We start from the raw sequence: 12,387 nt of genomic DNA, 5'->3' as shown, positions 1-12,387 counted from the left end.
ATTCTGTTGTGTACTATGCAGTATGTAGCACAGCATGTCCCTCTGCCTTAACACTCCTGTGTTTGGTCTCACCTGCAGCACATTGCTCTCTGCCTCCTCCCCCGTGATGACCTCCACTTTCTCCAGCAAACACGTCCACGCTGTAGCCTTTGTATAGGCAGCGGCTGACTCTGCCAGGGACTCTGTATAGCAGTGGAGACCCAAGGAAAAAAGCACAAATCAGCAGGGCAGGCCTGATCCTCCCAGGGACCTGGGGAGCCCTGTTGTCAGCAGAGCACAGCCACCCACTACCCATAATGGGCAATTCAGGCCAATCTCTAAGGTCTATTATGGTCACGGCTGTCCCTAGCTGGGAATCAGGAGTCTCCCCTGGGGTGCATGCAGGGCTGTTCCTACCTTTCTTGGGGGCGGCCTCCTGGGATGACGACTCAGAACCTGACTGGGCATGTGTAGTCTCCCTGCTGGTGTCTGAATTGGCTTCATTCAGCTTTGGGGGGCTCTGAGGAAACAAGCGTGCCAGGGCGGAGCTGCTGTGGGTGCTAAGGACAGAGCGAGAGGCCCAGCAGGGACGGCCGCTCAGCACTTCCTGGAGGCCTGACTCCTGTGCCCTGCTGGGCCTGTCCTCAACAGCCATTCCATTCCCAGTTAGGCCCAGCCTCTCAGGGCCACAAGAGTGCCACCTGTGTGTAGCAATCTGGGGTAGTTCCGAGAAGGTCAGAAAGCAGGGAGTGTACACATGCCTGCGTTCTATCCTGGCTGCCTGACTGTAGAAGTGGCAGGCATGGCTGACTCCGTGGACAAGAGACACAGGGCATCTGACTCAGTGGTGCAGCTTTGAGTGCTACAACTGGCTCTGGCCACAGGAAAGCCTATGTCAGTGGATAATAAAGATAGGAAGGGAGATGGCAGCCCAACAGCTCTGTGAGAAAGCCTTTAATGAGTGGAGCTGGTCTTTCTCTCATTCCTGCACCAGAGTGTCCTGTCTGACAGTACAGGAGACAGCATGTCAGCCACACGCTGTATGCCCAAGTGGAAATAGACACCAAATCACTGTGCCGGGGCCACTCACCAAGACGCGCTCACTCATGTTCTGGCCAAACACAAACTTGGTGGAGTTGTCAGCACTGTGGGTCGCGTTGTCTGCGCTGGAGAGGAGTGGCACCATCAGTGTGGCACATGGGGAACCAGAGGCACAGTACAGGAGAGCCACACATCAAAGCATGTCTGCCTCCCTCCTGACATACTAGCACACAGGCTAGCTCCCCAGCCCAAGTCATGGGGCTTGGTAGGAAGGCCCTCTGGTCCTGGCAGTTTGGGAAGACCCCACCTGCACAGCACAGTGCACTCACCTGGAACTGATGTACTGAAGGAAGTAGTTGGTCGCAGAGGGTGTTTCTGAGCTGGGATGTGCAGCACTGTCTACATCTGCCACGCTGGCATTCTCATTCATTAACTGCAGAGACACAGGGAAGCAGGTTGCTCATGTGGCCCTGTCTGATGAGTGTTTGCCAAGATTAGCTACAGATAGACTGCATATCAGCTAAGGGGTGCACTGCTGTCAGTATGGCTGCAGCTGACACAGCAGTTAAGACACAGAGACAAGCTGGGCAGGGAGGCCCATGCCTTCAGTCTCAACCCTGAGAGACAGACCTCACTCTCTGAGATTGGGCTAGTCTAGGCTGCACAGTAAGACCTTGTTTCAAAGAGACAATGGTCTAGTGTGGGCCCACACACCTGACATCACAGCACTTCAGGAGGCTGAGGCAGGAGGAGCTAGAGGTCAAGGCTCAATCACTTTGATGGGCATCCTGGGATCTGTAGGGTGCTGAGCAACACCCTAGTCCTCTCCATGTCTGCTGCTCGCTCCACTATCTTGGTGGCTCCCAGAAGCTACAAGTGGCCCTGACTCTGCTTAAGGGGGTTCCTGGCAGCCTGAAGCTGGAAAAGAAGGAGCTGGGTGTCTGGGGCGCAGCATTCTTCCAATACTGCAGGCATCTGATTCAGTTTCCAGGACCAATCTGATCTGCTGATGATTCTGTGGTGCACCCATGGCCCTGGCTGCTGAGGCTGGGGTGAGAGCTGTTGATCCCAGGCCCCAGCTCACAGCACAAAATTAAGAGTTTGTGTGCTTGAGGCTCACCCAGTATGCTTGAGCTTTGGGTTCCAAGTCCAGCACCACACAAGTCAGGTCTGCTAATAGACAACTCTCATCCCAGTGCTCAGAAGGCTGAGGACAGAGGATCTGAAGTCCAAGTCCAAGGCAGAGCCACACAGCCAGTTCAAGGCTAGCCCAGACTATATGAGATCTTATTTCAAAATAAAACCCATGTGAAATCTGTCACGCAATCATTATTTTATAGTTTAGCTATTAGAAAGATGTTCTCGCTGGGCGGTAGTGGCTCGCGCCTTTAATCCCAGCACTTGGGAGGCAGAGGCAGGCGGATTTCTGAGTTTGAGGCCAGCCTGGTCTACAGAGTGAGTTCCAGGACAGCCAGGGCTACACAGAGAAACCCTGTCTCGAAAGACCAAAAAAAAAAAAAGAAAGAAAGAAAGATGTTCTCAGGTCACCTGAAATCCCTAGACTTGAGCCACATGAAACATTACCCCCAAAAGTGGAGGGATTCTTAGTGGGATGAGGGCCCTGGGCAGTGAATGTCTAGGAATATGTGACTGTCACATGTACCGAGGCTACACTTTTGTTCAAGTGCCCAACGCCCACCAGGCCAAATACCTTCACTCTGTCTCTCAAGTTCTGTCCAAACACGAAGGCCTGTGGGGCCGCCTGCTCCTCTTCACAGTGCCCCTCCTCTGAGGTGCCGTGTGGGGTTTTCTGAGGCACCTCCTCCTATAAGGAAAAACAAACAGACAAACAAACAAACAAAACAATATTTACCAACAAGACAATGGAGTGCTCAGGAGCCTGGAAGTCAGCCAAGCTCACACTTTCCTGGAAGCTAGGATAGACTCTCTTGGAGTAGGCACCATTAGAGAAAGGCCTGAACCCCAGATCTCTGCTGTGGGCCCCGGGATCTGAGAGTTGGGATGATGCTCGGCCTGAAGCTTAGCAGCTGGCCAACACCAGCAGTCCCCTGCTTCAGTAGAGCTGAGGGACGGGATGTTTCCAGCTGGATAGCGAGGGGGCCTTGTGGAGAGCTCAGGACCCCAGGGCATCCCTCTGAGAGGCGGACTGGCTTGTGGTGCAGAGAAGCCCAGGTGGAAATGAGGCAGACTGTGCGTATCACAGCCAGTACTCAGAAGACCCCTCCAGGCCCATTCGTGGGACCTACAGCTCAGGCAGGAAGACTCTGCACATCACCACACCTTGGTGCCAACAGACCTAGAACCAGTACCAAGGATCCATCAGGCAAGGGGATAAACACTCAGGATGTAAACTATAAACAGTAAATGGCAGACACAGCAGCTACCAAGTAGCAGATCAGATGAGCCTTATGATAGTCACTAGAGGAAATGGTGCGATGTGGGTCACAGATGTGAGATCCCACTGCAGAGAGGACAGCAGGGAGCCTAACGTCCCAGGACATTCTCACTTCCACCTCACAGTTTCAGTACGTAAGTGTTTTACACCAGCTTACATTTATGTGTGTACATGCCTATGTGTGCATGTACAGAAAACCAAGATCAACCCCCTGGACCAGTTGGAAGGATTCACCATGTGAATCCCTGGGATCCAACCTACGTCCTCAGATTTGGAAGGAAGCATTCTTAATTCAGTGAGCCCTCACTGGCCCTTCTAAATGCTTTCTTCTTACAAGTGTGACTCCTCTGAGTAAAAGGTCTTGATCACTCATGTGACCTGGATAAAGAGAACTTGAGTCCAATACCCTAGCTGCACATGGACGGTGGGGTAGAAGAGCTCCAACAGGTCTATGACAGCAACTTGCAGTGTACGGCAGGGTGGTGAGACAGTTCTGAGTTCTCTGCTAGGCTGTTAAGAATTCAAATGTTTCTAGCTGCTTGACACCTTATAAATCTGGCTCCATTCTGACTCTCTCAAGGCCCCGTGTCTACACAGGGAGTCTGTGACATGTGTGCGCAGCCTTTCATATCCCTTTGGGTTCTGTACCCCACTGAGAACCAGCCCCTGGGCCTGGCATGGCTCTCCATAGGTTTCTACCAGGATGGGGAATCTAAATCCCAGAGTTCAAAGAGTTCCAGAAGCCTGTCTGGCATGTGTGTCACCAGGTGGTCATCTCCTAGCCACAATACCACTCTGTCTTCACTGAGCTCAGCACCACTGATCAGCTGTGTGGTGTTGGTACCACCTGTGAATCAGGAATGGCTGACAAAGTCAGGGTCTTGCCTGCTCTTTCCTTTTTCTTTTTCTTTCTTTTTTTTTTTTTTTTTTTTTTTTTTTTTTTTTTTGGGGGGGGGGTTTTTTTTTTTTTTTTTTTTTTTTTTTTTTGAGACAGGGTTTTTTTTTTTTTTTTTGTTGTTGTTGTTTTGAGACAGGGTTTCTCTGTGTAGCCCTGGCTGTTCTGGAACTCACTTTGTAGACCAGGCTGTCCTTGAACTCAGAAATCCACCTGCCTCTGCCTCCCGAGTGCTGGGATTAAAGGTGTGCACCACCACGCCTGGCCTTGCCTGCTCTTTCTACATGATCAGAAATAGTGAATTTGGTGACCCTGTCCACTCCAAGACAGCCTGGGAGTAAGGCTTATATCTGGAATGTGCAACTTTGGGCTCAAATCTGGGGTGGCACAGAGAGAAAATTCAGAGTCAAATCAAAGCTGGATACTAAGAACCCAGCCTGCTAGTAAGGTGGAGCAGAGTTCTAAGCTGAAGGAGTTGCACTGTGGAGGGAGTGTGGAAACTGCAAGAGGGTGACACAAGTAGACCCTGCATGGTGGAGCTAGATGCTAGCATAGCCTGGCTGGAATCCTGTACCTGACTGGAAGCTATTCCTGCCCCCACTTAGGGCACTGAGGTGGGATGGACATTTTCTCAGTGAGAACAGAGACATCATTACGCCTGTGACTCTACACAGTGGCCAGCCTGGGAAGCGGGTCACCATCACAGCCTTCATCTAGCTGCTGCTGGCACTGCCCCTAGCCTTAATCCTGGGTCTGCACAGGCACCTCTTCTCTCTTACGCAAGCTTTTCAGGGCTGACTGCCACAGCACCAGTCATTCTGAGGGTTCATCTGGGACACTGTGGGGGAGCACTGGACCTCGTCATGGAGACATAGTAACTAAAGTTGTTCACAGGCTCTCTGACAGTGACTGACAGCCTATCAACCAATGCCAGGTGTCCACTGGTTAGGCTCTCAGTCCCTGGTGTGGTGTGGGGAGGACGTTTGACAGGATCGTGTGGAAGTGAGTTACAGGGGCACTGTCCTTGGCACTCTGCTATCCTTTCCAAGACTGCCCATGTCATGAGCACTCCCAAGTGAAGTGGGCTGTAATCAGCTAGGGGCAGGAGAGCCACAGTCATGCTATTCATATTTCCAACTTCTAAAACTGTGAGCCAGTAAATCTTGTGTCTCTGCAAATGCCCTTTCTGGAAAGAGGACTAGACTGGGAACAACCTTGTATAAGAGCATGCACAAACCCAGGCAGCCTAAGAAGCTGCCCAAACTGAAAGTGCTGGGAACTGCTATAGGCCTTTAGAGACCAAGAACCCACACAGACATCACATCAGAGCCTGGCACTGCAGCCCACCCACCCTGGCCGTCCCCATGACTGACCAACCTCAAGTGTGTGTGTCCCCTCGGCAGACTCAGAGGGACTCCTCTGCGTGAGGTTCTCTGGTGATACAGACGTTGCTGGCCCCGTGCAGTCTGCTGGCATACTGACTCCATTGGTGCCACTGCTGGGGACTGCAAAAAGGAAAGAGAGAGTGGACAGGTGTCCCCCAGCCCTTCAGCAGCTAACTAAGCTGCTAGACTCTGAAGTTCATTCATCCTAGGCTGTGTACAGTGATGAGAGCTTTTAATCTCAACATTTGGAGGTAGAGGCAGGTGGATCACTATGAGTCAGAGGAAAGACATCTAGACAGCAAATTCTAGGTCAACTAGGGCCACATTTAAGAAAGGAAGAAAGGAAGGAACGAGGGAGGGAGGGGAGGGGAGGGGGGAGGTGAGGGAGGAGGGGGAGGAGGAAGGAAGGAAGGAAGGAAGGAAGGAAGGAAGGAAGGAAGGAAGGAAGGAAGGAAGGAAGGAAGAAAAGTCATATATTCTTAAATTAGTAGGCTCAAAACTCACAGACATGAAGAGCTGCTGCCTTTATTCTAAAAGACACTGTGTTGGCATATAGCTCAGGATGCTCAGGGCCTGGAATTCATCCTCAGGACTACACACACACACACACACACACACACACACACACACACACACACACAACATGAACAAGAACTGGCTTCCAGTGAGCTCAGAAGCAGGACTCCCAGAAAACGAGCAGCAAAAGGAAATCTATCATAGATTGCTCCATGCAACTGAAGGAGAGCCCGGCCTGTGTGAGGTCGGCATCCAACCCCAGCACCCATCACAAAGCCAGAAGGAAGCTGGAATAGTGGTGTGTGCCCACTATTCTGTGAGAAGGAATACAAAGTGAGTTCAAGAGGAGCCTGGGCTGGCTGCACAGGGAGATACTGAGTCACAAAAATCCAACTAAACCAGGACAAAATGACAACTGCCCTACATGCCAGGTCTATCCTACTTGCCCCCAAATCAAGATGGAATGAAACAGGAATCTTTAAGGGTCTATCTTTGTGTATACTATGGCTCTATCCGGTGGACTCTGAGCAATGGACCCAAGCAGACTTTAGGTGATTAATCAGCATGAGATTAACCAGGTCCAAAGTGGCTAGGTTACTTCTGAGTTTTGAGTAACAAGACCAAAACCCAGCAAAGCTGGAAACCCTTGCAGAGCAGCTTAGGAGGTCGACAAGAGACCTGGGGACACAGAAAACCTTGGCAGTACCCTATTCCTCCATTGAGGTTCCCCTCAGGATAGGACTAACCCAAAGGGTCCTCTTGCCTCTGTACTTCAAACTGTGACTCAGTCCCTTACCCGTCTGCGACAGCACCTTGGGCTGAGGGGCCTGCAGCACAGCTGGACGGAGCACACCACGCTGCTGTTCCCTGGGTTTCTGGCTGGGCAGACCTGGAACACAGTGGATTCTAGGAACCTTGACCCTGCTGCTCCAGGGCACATCAACTTCAGTGGTTGTGCAAGGGAGGCCACACTTAACACCAACACTTTATAGTGACAGACACCTGCCATTGAGACCTGTGACAAGGTCCAGGTCTTCCTTTGCACTGTGCCTCCCAGAGTTTGCACGGTGCAAAGGAAAATGGCCAGGGCTGGTACAGGGTCACATGAGTTCCCAGGAAGGAGATACCCTGCTCCCAAAGGTCAGAGCAATTTCCCAGGGCTGCCTCCATGTCAGTCCCAGTCCCAGGAGCAGACTGGGCCTACAGCAAGGGTCCTGGAGCCAGGCAGAGGCCTGCAAATGTCACCCACCTGCACTGGGTGCCTGACCGTGGATGAGTGTTGGGGGCTTCAGCCGGAAGCCGCTGCTCTTCTCCTCTGCAAGCACAAGACACAGCTGAGCTCAGCCTGTGGAGGCAGGAGCACAGCGAAACAGGGTGCATGGTAGGCCTGGGACCCCAGAGAATGGTCCAGGCTATAACAGGAAAGTAGGAGGTCCATGTTAGAATGTGGTTCTGTGGCAAGGCCAGCACAGGGAACCTGGAGGATGAAGATGCTGAGACAGAATGACATATCTGCTAACTCTGGGCCATTCCTCCCAGGAAGGTGAGTGATGGCACTACTGGGCAGGCCTACAATAGAGGACATGTATGCTCACAACCACAGGACTGGGGCAGGACCTGCCTCCCAGACATGCCTGTTACTCAGCACCAGCTCTGCCAGCCACTCACAAGAGCTAGGAGATAGAGCTGGAGCTGCAGGGACAGCTGGGAACCCAGTGAGTCTGCATCCTGGTGACCTTGTCCTGGTGACGGACAGCTAGTCTAATGTGACCCAGGACAGGAGAAAGGCATGAAAAAATGCACAGGCCACAGGCAGTCTTGGAGGCTCATCCATCAAGCAGACAGATGTTAACCCCATCCCCATATGCACAACCCTCCTGAAGGAAGCAAAGAAGAATAAAACCCATGGACAGAGGCCAACAGCAGACAACCCCCAAACACAGAGCTGAGAGACTGGCTCAGTAGGCACAGTGTCTACTGTGCAAGCATAAGTGCCTGAGTCCCAAGCCGGCCGTGGTGGCGCACGCCTTTAATCCCAGCACTCAGGAGGCAGAGGCAGGCGGATTTCTGAGTTCGAGGCTAGCCTGGTCTACAGAGTGAGTTCCAGGACAGCCAGGGCTACACACAGAAACCCTGTCTCGAAAAAATAAAAAAACAAACAAACAAAAGTGCCTGAGTCCCGTCCCCAGTACACAGCACAGCTTAGTCCTAGAGCTGGGGATTTATGGGAAGAAACAGGAATGTCCTGGAGCTCTGTGGCCTGCAGCGCCAGCCAAATCAATGAGACCCCGCCTGAGGAAGGCAGACAGAGTAATGAGTATTGGCAATGACCTCTGGTCGCCAAATGCACATGCACAGGTGAGCACGCTAGCCCCCCACAACACATGCACATACACACATACAAAAGGCAGAGTCTTAAGTGAAGAAAAGCTGCCATGGTGCAGGGCCCATGGATAGGAAATATCCACAAGTGGAGGCAGGAGGCAGATCCATGATGCCCACAGCTGAGGATGGAGGAGGCTGAAGAGGGACTGCTCACAGGGATGGAGTTTATTTGTATGTGACAGCTTGATACTGAACACACTGATGCCACACCAGCATCTTGTCACATGGGCTGATAGGAAACTGGTCACACTTGAAAGCCCAGGGGACACCTTGGAGGACACCTAGTCAGAGCAGCACTCAAACCCCGGGAATAAAGAGCTAAGTCTACTAGCCACACGAGGCCTGGACATGTGACAAAGCAGCCACTGGAGCCAGCTATGGAGTGGGATAGAGGCCTTTAGGGGGACAATGCTGGACCACACTTTTCAAACCTGAGATCGAGTTCATAAACTGTATAACTAGAGAACCCAAAGGCTGGCTTTAGGCACCCGTGTCTTGGTCATAGGTCTTTAGGGTCCTGTTCTCCACACAACCTTTAAGATTTGAGGGTAAGCCAGGTGGTGGTGGCACATGCCTTTAATCCCAGCACTTGAGAGGCAGAGGCAGGTAAATCTCTGTGAGTTTGAAGCCAGCCTGGTCTATAAAGTGAGTTCTAAGACAGCCAGGGCTACACAGAGAAACCCTGTCTCCAAACCCCAAAGACTTGAGGACAACACAGCTGACCACAGGGACTGTAGCCACTCACCTGCACCAGTGTGGGGCCCAGAGCCTGGCCATTGTGTTGGCATGCAGGAATCCAGCAGGGCACTGCTGTGACCAGATGGGACAGACAGAAGGCAAGCCTCCCTGTTGACACTAAGTGGGCAGCCAAGGCTTAGAGTTCTGTTCCCAGCCCCACCCATAGAGACATACACCCTGGGCTCTTCTCAGGTCTTGTAAAGACTCACTTTGCTAACAGTAGATGTTACATTGCTCAGGACCTGGGGAACCCAGGCTTCACCCTCCTATAGCTAGCTGTTGGGTATATGCCACAGATGGGGCAGGAGGGGAATGACTAGGTGAGGGGGCGCTCCCTGCTTAGTTGGGAATACACTAGAGACTGAGCCGAGTTGGCCTGAGGCTGACAAAGCTCCCAGAGCAGTAGCTGGTGTGACTGGGCCCTGGGCAAGAACACAGCTGGCCAGGATGGCATGGCAAGAAGATGACAAGAAGAGCCAGGTTTCTTCCTCAGGCTCAATGTATAGCTGAAAGTGACACTGAACTCCTGATCTTCCTGCCTCCACCTCCCAAGCACTGAGATGACAGATGTGTGTCTCCTCACCTGACTGCAACCAGGCTTCTTTTTTTGTTGTTGCTTTTTTTTTAAGGAGGGGTTTCTCTGTGTAGCCCTGGCTGGCCTGGAACTCACTATAGAGCAAGCTGGTCTCAAACTCTAGAGATCTGCCTGCCTCTGCTTTCTGAGTGTTAGGATTAAAGGTGTGTGCCACCACCATCCAGCTGAAACCAGGCTTCTTAGTGTCAGGAAGAAGGGATAGGGCACTAAAGGACACTACCACTGCTGACTCTATAGGCCAGGTTCACACCCTGTGGGCCAGCAAAGCACCAAGCTCCTGGTTCTAGAGGCTGCACCCTAATAGAAAAGAAAGACAGATCCCAGGACTGAGATGGAATGGTGAGCAATTTCCCTGTGGGGACAAATCAGAAAATGACCAGGGACAGTCTTCAGGTTGTTTAGGTCCCAGTACCAAACACAAGATTTGTGACAGCCCAGAAACCATCAGGTCAGGAAGATCCGAATTCACATCTATCCTGCTCAAAGACCTGAGAACAGGATGCAGGGAGGGAAGGCTCTGGGAGTCACTGGTGGGACAAGAATAGCGAGGCAAACAAGGAAGTGAGTCTCCTACACAGAGTGGAGCATACCCATGCTGGGAAAACAAACATTGGAGGTAACGACAGAGACAGGATAGAAACTGTGCCCTAAGAAACCAAGTCACCCTTACAGATACCCCAAAGACAGCCCTAGCCTGAAGACTGTCCTCAAAGGAACTCAGTTCTACAGAATCCAAGTCATAGGAGATGGCTGAGTGGGGAGAGCACCTGCTCTGCAAGCTTAAGGCCCCGAGTTCACATCCCAAGTATTCACATAGAAAAGGAAACCAATGGATGCAGAGGATGGATCCTGAGCTTGCTTGGCCACAGAGCCTAGGCCCAACTGTGAGCTTTTAGTTCAGGCAGAGACTCTGTCCCAAGAAAGCAAAACAGAGAGAAGCTGGAGGCGGGGGCGGGGCGGGAGTTGGGGTGGGGGTGGGGTGCAGGACCATCAAGGAAAATATCTGAGGACTTGCTCTGGTTCCCACACACATGAACACACTACACAGCAGATACACTCTTACAGAGTAAAGGCAGGCAGGCCAACAAGGCTGGGGATTCCCTTTGTGCCACCTCTACACACCCACAAGCTGGCATGGGGCCTTTAAACCAAGGTGGTGTACAGCTGTCAAAAAGACTGCAATGCCTGTTTTGCAGGACCACCATGCTCTAGGCATGGGACAAGGAGGGAAACCTCCTCCACAGAGCAGAAGTGATACCTGCTGCCCAGGATGGACTACCAAGACCAGAACCAGAACCAGAACAGGCCAGGACACTCTATGGTCTAGCCCTTCAGAGCAATCACTCCTAACCATCCAGGCAGCAATCATTCCTAACCTGAGGGGTGCCTATGTGTGAAAAGGGCTGCTGGACTTTGCCTGCCTCCAACTGAGCATCCCCAGAATCTCTCAGCCTAGATCCAGCCTCACTGCTGCACTGGTTGAAGCCTGGAGGCTGGCATCCCCGTATATGGGTGCCCCTCAGTCTGACTACCCACAATGTCTGAGCTGGGAGCACAGATGAATGAATGCTCTCCAACTGGGCATGGGCATGTACATGGTACCGAGTGGGTGAGAATCCTATCCCATGCAGTCCATATCAACACCATGTCCTTGCAAAGACAGCCAGACTCACAGGTGATGTACCCACAGGGCTTGACAGGGAACCTCCCAACTTCCCCGTACGGCAAACGTGTCAGCTTTCCTTGGCCTAGGTATCACACCCTTGGGGCTGGCACTACCTGGCTCTGGAGGATGTTGCTTACCTGAGTGCGTTAGAGAGGATGTCCGCTCACGCTTGACAGGAGGGCAGTAGTTTCCATCCTCATGGTCAGAATCTACTAGACACAGAGAAGGTGGAGTCAGAGAGTGTTCAAGTTTGCTTCCAGGATTTGGCTCATGTTCTAGAGACTTCCTTACCTTCTCCGGCTTCGGGACTGGAGCTGCCAGCAGATCTCTGCAATGAGAACACAGAAGCGGTGAGAGGCCCCAAGTGTTCCAAACCTGTGTCCCCAACTCCCCTGTACCCTGCCAGGGGCTAAGGATGGCCCTACGTAGGTCAGGTCCAATGATCCATGGGCCACCTTCCCCAGACAGCACAACCCTCCCTGGCCTGCCTAGGGCCTTGTCTGGGGACAAGGGCATCCTGGCTCCCATGCTCACCCTAGAGCATTCTATAGCACATATGCACACCTGCTTCTAGGTTGTCAGTTCCAGTACAAACAAGCTCTGATGTCTGGGCCAAAATGTTCAGAGATGTGCCAGGCTGCCAGGACCCTTCTTCAACTAGAAAGAGGTTCCACGTCCCTCCAGTTCCAGCCTGGTATTCAGGTGAGGAGTTGCCAGCTGAGATCAGGAGCTTGTGTCCACACTTAGTACTGTGTTATCCTTCAGACCCCA

The 12,387-nt window shown here is 52.2% G+C and overlaps 1 protein-coding gene across 4 annotated transcripts in view; it reads right to left on the bottom strand.

Moving 5' to 3' along the window:
• Ranbp3 (RAN binding protein 3) overlaps positions 1-12,387 on the bottom strand; it is a 38,738-nt gene that overhangs the window by 3,431 nt on the left and 22,920 nt on the right. For 2 of the 4 annotated variants that reach the window (XM_021149034.1, XM_021149036.1), the window contains 10 exons: positions 11,908-11,944; positions 11,754-11,825; positions 7,482-7,547; positions 7,029-7,121; positions 5,709-5,836; positions 2,732-2,845; positions 1,350-1,453; positions 1,070-1,145; positions 397-499; positions 73-182 (listed from right to left, as the gene is read on the bottom strand). In XM_021149034.1, the coding sequence (XP_021004693.1) occupies positions 73-182; positions 397-499; positions 1,070-1,145; positions 1,350-1,453; positions 2,732-2,845; positions 5,709-5,836; positions 7,029-7,121; positions 7,482-7,547; positions 11,754-11,825; positions 11,908-11,944 (903 nt within the window). Of the gene's footprint in view, positions 1-72; positions 183-396; positions 500-1,069; positions 1,146-1,349; positions 1,454-2,731; positions 2,846-5,708; positions 5,837-7,028; positions 7,122-7,481; positions 7,548-11,753; positions 11,829-11,907; positions 11,945-12,387 lie in introns of all 4 variants that reach the window. The other 2 variants (XM_021149033.2, XM_021149035.2) reach the window with 1 other exon arrangement.

This window comes from Mus caroli, chromosome 17 (assembly GCF_900094665.2).
Source record: "Mus caroli chromosome 17, CAROLI_EIJ_v1.1, whole genome shotgun sequence".
Lineage (NCBI taxonomy): Eukaryota > Metazoa > Chordata > Mammalia > Rodentia > Muridae > Mus > Mus caroli.
Note: the sequence above shows the minus strand (reverse complement) of the source record. Positions and strands in the feature narration are given on the sequence as shown.